This window comes from Fringilla coelebs, assembly GCF_963513975.1.
Source record: "Fringilla coelebs genome assembly, chromosome: 1".
Lineage (NCBI taxonomy): Eukaryota > Metazoa > Chordata > Aves > Passeriformes > Fringillidae > Fringilla > Fringilla coelebs.
In genome coordinates this window covers 109,191,199-109,199,463 of record NC_140028.1, presented here as the reverse complement: position 1 = coordinate 109,199,463, position 8,265 = coordinate 109,191,199, and the positions used below count along the sequence as shown (strand labels likewise).

General features: G+C 47.8%; 1 protein-coding gene across 1 annotated transcript; it reads left to right on the top strand.

The window, feature by feature from the left end:
* Positions 1-747: 747 nt before the first annotated feature.
* RPSA (ribosomal protein SA) lies at positions 748-5,261 on the top strand (the record flags this gene model as incomplete). The annotated part of the gene is made up of 7 exons (XM_084221021.1): positions 748-817; positions 1,057-1,224; positions 2,136-2,254; positions 3,424-3,669; positions 4,468-4,596; positions 4,845-5,013; positions 5,119-5,261. 7 exons carry the CDS (start codon positions 748-750, stop codon positions 5,211-5,213), a joined length of 996 nt encoding a protein of 331 aa, XP_084077147.1. The 3' UTR covers positions 5,214-5,261.
* Between the last annotated feature and the right edge of the window lie 3,004 nt (positions 5,262-8,265).

Sequence of the window (8,265 nt, the reverse complement as noted above, 5' to 3'; positions counted from 1 at the left end):
ATTTCACTTTCAGCAGAAAAATGGAATTGTAAAATGTTTAAATCTTTGCTTTCTGTTCACTTCAGGACCTCAAAAACAGCCTTGATGTTGCTTGGAGCACAAGCCTCAGGATGCTGTGAAGCAGCTCCAGACTGACAGAACCACAGAATCAGTTCACTTGGAAAAAACCTCTGAGATCACGGAGTCCCAGCCATGAGCAAACACCACCCTGTCAACCAGACCCCGGCACTGAGTGCTTTGTCCAGTCTTCCCTTACACACCACCCGGGACGGTGACTCCACCACCTCCCTGGGCGGCCCATTCCAAAGTCTAATCACTCCTTCGGTGAAGAAATTTCTCCTAATGTCCAACGCAAACCTCCCCTGGTGAAACTTGAGTCCTGGTGTCCTGTCGCTGGTTGCCAGGGACAAGATGCCGGCCCCCACATGGCTACACTCTCATTTCGGGCAGCCATAGAGAGCGGTAAGGGGTCACCCCTGAGCCTCCTTTTCTCTGGGCTAAACACCCCCAGCTCCCCCAGCCGCCCCTCACAGGACTCACGCTGCAGACCCTTCACCAGTTTTTTTCTGCTTCTTTGGATTCGCAATCCCCCAAATCCTGCGAGCTTCGTTCAAAGCCGGTGTCGGGAAGGGGCCGGAGGAGCGGGCCCGGCCCGGGGACGCCGGGAAGGCGCGCCGGAGCGCGGCCCTGCCCGCGCCGCCGCGGAGCCCCGCCCCCGAGGCACGCCATTGGCTGCCGAGGCTATATATGGGCGTCAGGGGAAGGCGGGCTCTCTTTCGGCTCCGCGCCGCCCGGGCCTCCACACGGCGTTGTCAGCGTGAGTCGGGGCCGCCGGGTGGGGGATACGGGGGCGGTGGGGGCGCGTTCCCCGCCCTGCGGTAACACCGGGGGGCACTGTGCATTCCGCCGGCGGCCGGCCGGGCCGGGCCAGGCCGAGCCGCGGGGAAGACCGAGGCCTGCCGCCTGTAGCGCGGGAGGCGGCCCAAGATGGCGGCCGGGGCGGCTGGACCTCGTGGCGCGTCCCCGCCGCGCTGACCCGCGTCCCTGTGCCTGCAGGTTCCCTGTCGTTGCTTCCCAAGGGAAACCCCACAATGTCCGGAGGCCTCGATGTCCTGCAGATGAAGGAGGAGGATGTCCTCAAATTCCTCGCTGCCGGGACCCACCTGGGAGGTACCAACCTGGACTTCCAGATGGAGCAGTACATCTACAAAAGGAAGAGCGATGGTAAACAGGCGGAATGGGTGGCCCGGGTTGGACAGCTGGGATCTTGTGGGCACAACTGGGATCAGCAGAAAAGTCCTAGAGCTTGATCTCTTTGGCATGGTTTCTTCATGGCCTTTGCATACCAGTGTTAACGCAAAAAAGTAGAATAAAATACTGAGTTTGGAACAATTGTACTAGTTTTTTACTATCTTGATCTTAAAATCTGGTAAATCAATCACACCTGGTTTTGGTAATTTTGCCAGTTCTTCAGTATATTAATAAAATTGTTTTAGTATTTCAGTAATGATTTTTCCTTGTTTGCATTGGTCTTCAATATTAGCTGCCCTATTTTAAAAGGTTAAATTTCATATGAGGTCTAGGTTTTTAGTAATAGATGCAGGAACTGTGTGTCATTAAAACCCTACAGGGAGAATTTTCTTTAGGATAGCTTTCCATTAGCTAGAATGAGACTGGAGTGTCATCATTTGATAAAGGACACAGGTGGTGGAGAATTTATGGAGAAGGGCAGCAAAGCTTTTGAAAGGTCCAGAAAATGTAATGAGGAATGACTGAATCAGCTGTGTTTGTTAAGCCTTTAGAAAAAGCAGCTCAGGGAGGATCTCACTGCTCTCTACCTGAAATAAAGGGTCACCCTTTCCTGCCTGCCAGGAGTCAGAGGACCCAAGGAAATAAGCTTAAGATGAGATAAGAGAGATTCAGATTAGATAATAAAAAAAAAATAAATCACTGCTGGGATGGTAAGACTGTGGAATAGGTTGCCCAGTTACGTTTAAGAGAGACCTAAATACGGTGCTGATTCTATGAATTTTGGAGTAACCACAGCCATGTGACAGGTTTCATGGCAGAGGAGTGCTATCCTGTTTTAGGATCTTGTATTTGCTGGTTGCTCTAAAGCTTTCTGCTACCAACAGGTATTTATATCATCAATCTGAAGAGGACCTGGGAAAAGCTGCTCCTGGCAGCTCGTGCCATTGTTGCCATTGAGAACCCAGCTGATGTGAGCGTCATTTCTTCCAGGAACACTGGACAGGTATGAACATCAGGAAGCCTGCAGTCTTGAAAGCAGGACTCCCTTGCCTTGCATGCATTATTGCCTGCCTGCCAGTGACAGCTTAGTGATAATAGGCAATAACACCAGTTTTAACTATAGGAATGCTTTCTGTTAACATGGTTTTTTTGTTGCACTTGGCAGCTTAAAACAGATAGTTGAAACCCACTCCTCATTTCAGGGCATTTGATAACTTGTTTTTCTTCCATATCCTTCTTCTTGTTGGATTTCTGTCATATTAGTGCTCAATCCCCTGGTGACCCCTTCTTCCCAGAAGGGGAGTGTGCCAGTTACACACTACTGTGTGTAATTGGCACTGATTTTCTGGGGACAGTAAGCACCTGATTGATAAGAAAGTTGTCAAAGACAAAATTTTCAATTGAGTAAGGTATAGTAGCTGGTATATTTGTAATTTTGACTCTTCAAATATTTAGCAAAAATGTTCTGTTGTATAAGGTGATAACGTTTAGTCACTGGAATTTGTGAGGTTAGTTTGTTCAGGTAACTGCAGGTGGGGCCACAGATGCTTAGGGAGATTCAAGGGTGGAATTGTGAAGGAAAAGCTTGGTATCCTGTGGGCTTGATGTGCACACTATTAAAGCTTGATGCTGAGGTCAGTTTCTGGCCAGTGAGCTCTCAAGTGTCGGAAGTGTGCAACAGCAAAGCATGGCAGGGTTTTCGCTAACGCCAGGAGAGGGGCTCCCTCTAGGATTGGAGTTTGATAGTAGGCCCTGCCACATCCTGACAAGTTGGAAGCTGTTGCAATTGAATAACTGCCAACTGCAATTTCAACAGACAAAGAAAACTACAGTTTGTGTGTATTTATTACTGAGTTCTTGTTTAATTCACCCTTCCATAATTTGATTTTGAGAGTTTGGAGTAAAGCTTGCCAATAACTTAAGGGGAAGGCTTATTTTCATGTCCTTACTGCTTTGCTGGTGGATATGGTCTTTTAAACTCATGATGTAGCTCTTTTCAATAATATTTTTATTTTGTCTCCTTCTGAGGTGGTGAGCCTTGATTTCACAGGAATGGAAACAAATAGTTCAGTTAAATTTTGTGCACAATCACTGTCAGTGCCTGGGTGACTTGGCTGAAAGGCACTTTCCTGGCTTGGTTGAAATGCAGTTTTCCCGCTTCACCTTTTGCAGCGTGCGGTTCTGAAGTTTGCTGCTGCCACTGGGGCTACTCCTATTGCCGGGCGTTTCACCCCTGGCACCTTCACAAACCAGATCCAAGCGGCTTTCCGTGAGCCACGGCTCCTGGTGGTCACGGACCCGCGGGCTGATCACCAGCCGCTGACCGAGGCGTCCTACGTCAACATCCCCACCATCGCCCTGTGCAACACCGACTCCCCGCTGCGCTACGTGGATATTGCCATTCCCTGCAATAACAAGGTAACGCTTCCTCCAGAGCCTGCCCTGGGCTTCCAAGGTGGATGCTTTCTGCAATCTGCAAGGGAGGGCTGGCTCGTGTCTCACGTGTATCTTGGGGGATGAGCTAATGAATGTCTCTTGCAGGCGGGTGGGGAGGAAAAAATAAACTGCACACAGTTGGAGCTTGGAGATGAGGCTGGTTTCTGGCCAAGGAACTCTCAAGTGTAGGACGTGTGCTATAGTAACCTGGCAGGATTTTTCGCTGACGCCATGAGGGTCTTTGTGACCCAATGAGTGGAGTTTGATAGTCATTCTTGCCACAGGTAATATGAACTGATGGAGAAACTGCTCTGAGACATTACCTTGGCAGAAATCTCCTGAAAGGTTAAGTCTAGGAAGATGAGAAGCTATCTTAGATCTCTACTGAAGTGTCAGTCACCAAAACTAGTGTAAGCCACCTGTGAGGATGTGTGTTTATTTTGTCGAGTTTTCAATTTCTTCATTCTTGAGTACGTGGCGAACATCATCCCTGTCTTTTGGATGAGACTCACATGAGGGTGGTGAGCAACATGAAACTCCATCACAGGAGAGTTTCTTCAGGCTATGATGTAATGGCATGATGATTTCTGCAGAGACCTGAAAATGTCACTGGGAACTTCAAAAGTTACCCTTTTTTCAAGTTCAGGTACTTGAGTCTGGCATTGGTAACTAATGTCTTTCACCAAGCACAAGCCTTGGATGGGGTACAAATAAGTCTTGTGCTCTTTCTGGAAAGGTTTAGCTTTACAGCCAACTCTTACCTACTTTCTGCTATTCCAGGGAGCCCACTCGGTGGGCCTGATGTGGTGGATGCTGGCTCGGGAGGTCCTGCGCATGCGTGGCACCATCTCCCGTGAGCACCCGTGGGAAGTCATGCCTGACTTGTACTTTTACAGGGATCCTGAGGAGGTAGGAATCCTCATGGCAGGGAGTGTGTGTCTCTGGGATGTTCTGCTTGTGCTCATATCCCATGGTCCCGTGTGTCTGCTGTCCAAGACAGGTTTTGCTAATGTAATGATGGCACTTCATTCACACTCTGCTATGGTGGTTGGTTAATTGTATTCCCTTTGGTGCCTGTTGTCTGATACTTGATAGTAGTAAGGGTTGTGTTCTGGGATACGTTCCTGGGAGACTCAGGCTGGGCTCTTGCATTGCAGATTGAAAAGGAGGAGCAGGCGGCTGCTGAGAAAGCAGTCACAAAGGAGGAATTCCAGACTGAATGGACGGCCCCAGCACCTGAATTCACTGCTCCTCCTCAGCCTGAGGTTGCAGATTGGTCTGAGGGAGTGCAGGTCCCATCTGTGCCCATCCAGCAGTTCCCCACAGGTCAGTTTGGGGGCATCTGTGGGAAGGTGCCAGGGGGGAGGGGGGTTGTTGTGGTGGGTGGAAGGAGCTGGGGAGCACTAAGCGTTGTTGTGTTTGTGATTGCAGAGGACTGGAGTGCCCAGCCTGCCACCGAGGACTGGTCAGCAGCTCCCACTGCCCAGGCTACGGAGTGGGTTGGCACTGCCACGGAATGGTCTTAACTTCAGCCCTGCTGTATTGTGAGAGAAATAAAGGCTGGTTTAGTATGCGCTGTGCTGGTGCTGCGTTTGTAAAGTTGCTGGCTGGTGACATGTGGGCACGGTCTCAGGCAAGAGTGGGGCATGTCTGTTGCGCCCTGTTAAATGGAGCTGAGGGCTGTGGGCTTTGTCCCTGCCTCCAGCAGCTCGCTGGGCTGTCTCTCCTGTCTTTCTCAGCGTGTGAGGCTGGTCTCACATTCCCACCTTCCCTGGCTCTGCCCACAGGCAGCAGTGGATGTGCTCAGGCAGAGCAGTTTGCTTTCAGTTTTTCTTAATAGCAGCCCGTCTGGGTCCACCCCAATGGGCTGGTTTTGTTGCTCTGCCTGGGGTTTCACAAGTTTGCAGGGTGAGAATGGTTCGGGTGACCAGGTGTGGGTGGTGACCTGACTGAGCAGTGTGGTGAACAGAGCCCTTGAGTTGGGAGCTAGCTGCTCCTCTAAAGGAATCCCAGCTTTAGCATCAGTGTTGCCAGTTTCTTCCTCAAAAATACTGCAGTAATCTTCAGGAGAAAAAACACCATACTAATTCATTTGCTTTAGTTCTTAAGGATCATATTGATGTGATTATTAGCAATAATGGGAGGTAGACCAAGAGAAATGGGGTTTTGCTTGTTGGAGGTTAAGATTGTTCAGATTGGATCCTTTTTCCATATTGGTGTGGTTGCAGATGCTCCTTTTTGTACCTTCAGCACTGCCAATCAACCTGTAAATAATGTTTCTCTTGTGCATGTGCTCATTTCATTTTACTAATGTAAAATTAGTACATTTGCTAATAATGTAATAGTACATTTGCTAATAATGTAATAGTACATTATTAGCAGTAAAAAAACCTAAAGCAAGTTATGCATATTACTGCACAGTATCTGTCCAAAGGAGACTGATCTTTCTTCCTCTTTACCTATTACATGCAAGGTGACTAAAAGTTTTGTTAATAATGAACAGCATTTAGCTGAGAAGTAGGTAAACACTTAACCATTTGTTCCTAAAAGAGCCTGCCCTGCTCTGTCTGTTCACTGCATTCCTCAGAAATGTGCTTGTGGCACATCCTCTGCTACTTTCCAGAATCCAGCAGGGGGAGGTTCCTTCCTGCCACATGAGATCTGTCACTTGTGTGTCAGGGTGTGTCAAGAGCCTGGTCCTTTGGGGACTATGTACCTGCTGTTTGACTCTCCAGATCTGAGATTGCCCCAAAAGATCTGTTGGCCTGGAGTTTTTTTTTTTCACTCTGCCACATTAAAAATTTCCAAACTTCGAGCAGGGTCTTACCCCGTGGTACATTGAATCTCTGCTGTTACTGTTGCTGTTTCAGCGTTGCCCCTTTTATCCGTTGTGTAACTTATTTCCTGCGAATGTTCCTGTTAATGAGTATGTAGAAGTCATCAGACAGCTCCTGTGTGGGTGATGGTGCTGTTTTAAATCAATTGGTTCTGAGTAATTGCTGCTGAAATATTCCTGGCATGTTACTGCAATGTGGTTGTTTTCATTTAAGTATTTCCCAAAGTATCACTTAGACTTTCATGATTCTCGTTCTTAGAACCCAGGACGGGCAGTGGCAGGTGGATCTGCACAGCCCAGTCAGGAGACAATCTCTGCATGTGGGTTCAGAATCACCTTGTTGGGGTAATGGGTAGAGTGGGAGGGCTCGTTTGCCTGCAGCACTGCGGAGGGGTGAATAGCAGCCTTGTAGGAAAGGAGGCAGCCTTGGCTGTGACAGCAGAGGACTCATTGCAGGAAGGCTATGATCCTCAGCAAGCCAGAAGAACAGGATGGCACAGGAGTGGAGACAGCAGCAGAGATGTAGCAAAAGGATCCTGTGTCTGCCAGAGCTTCCCCTGTGGCAAATACCTGGCAGATGTAATCTATTGAGACAGCGTAGAGGAATAGGGAGGAGGAGGTAGGAGCAAATCCTTCAGACACTGGCTTGTTAATTTTTTTTTTTTTGGTATGTGCAGTGTTGATGTTGAATAAGAACACTGAAAAATGAAATTGTTGTTCTGGATTGATCTAATTTGACCCAAAATGGCTTAGGCAGAGGTCTCTGTATAGTGGCAATTTCCATTGAGGGTCATGGTAGTGTTTCCTTTCTCTGTGACCTTCTCTTTGTATCTGAATTGGGTTGAATGGGGGCTAGGTGAACTTCTTAGGGTAGCCTTCCAGAGTTGGTTGGCTGGAGTTTCAGAGCATTGTAGACCCGTCTGGACAAATGAGCTGTTGCAGTCCTTGCCAGTATGGTACTGTGTGATCCATGAATGTCTCATTCATACAGGATTTCCAGTTCCCTCCCTAATTTATATGCCACCATTCACAGATGTTCCTTTTCCTCTCCAGTCACTTCTTTGCCTAAATAATCATGATATTTTTAGTATCAATGTATTGTCAGATTACACCAAGGTTTTTCTTTTGCAGGAAGCAAAGGGTTTTGTGCACAGCTGAAGAGATCAATCTCTGCTTAAATCCAGGCTGCAAACATGTTCCACTCTTTGCATATGTAGTCTGTTTTGCTTTTTGAAACTGTGAAAATGGCTATAGGATGTTTGATGCTAACTTTTAGGAGTATAGTATACTCGTATCGTGAGCCTGTTTATTCAGATCAGTGCACTGTGTAAGTAAAGGAAACTGAGATGTGTTTGATGAATTCACCGCACTGCTCCTCTTACGAGGCTTCTTCCCCACCTAGGACTGTGACCATGCAGCATGCAGTTGGAGTGGATCTTGTAACATTTTTTTTCCTTGGATTACTAGCATCTTGATGCAGATAAGACTCTACATGGAGTAAAGCACGTGGTAAACCTGCAAAATCAATGCAGCACACTCCAAAGCTGTGTATCTTGTACCTTCTTAGGACAGAGGAAGCCTGGCATCTTGAATGTATTTTCTCTCTGGTAGAGGGAGAAAAAAAAAAAGCATTCCCGATTTACATCATAATTACTGTAGGACCAAGGTGTTGCTGGAGCTTGTCCCCACTGCCATGCAGCTTCCAAAGAGACACCAGCCAGCATTTCAGACAGTTTCTTTCC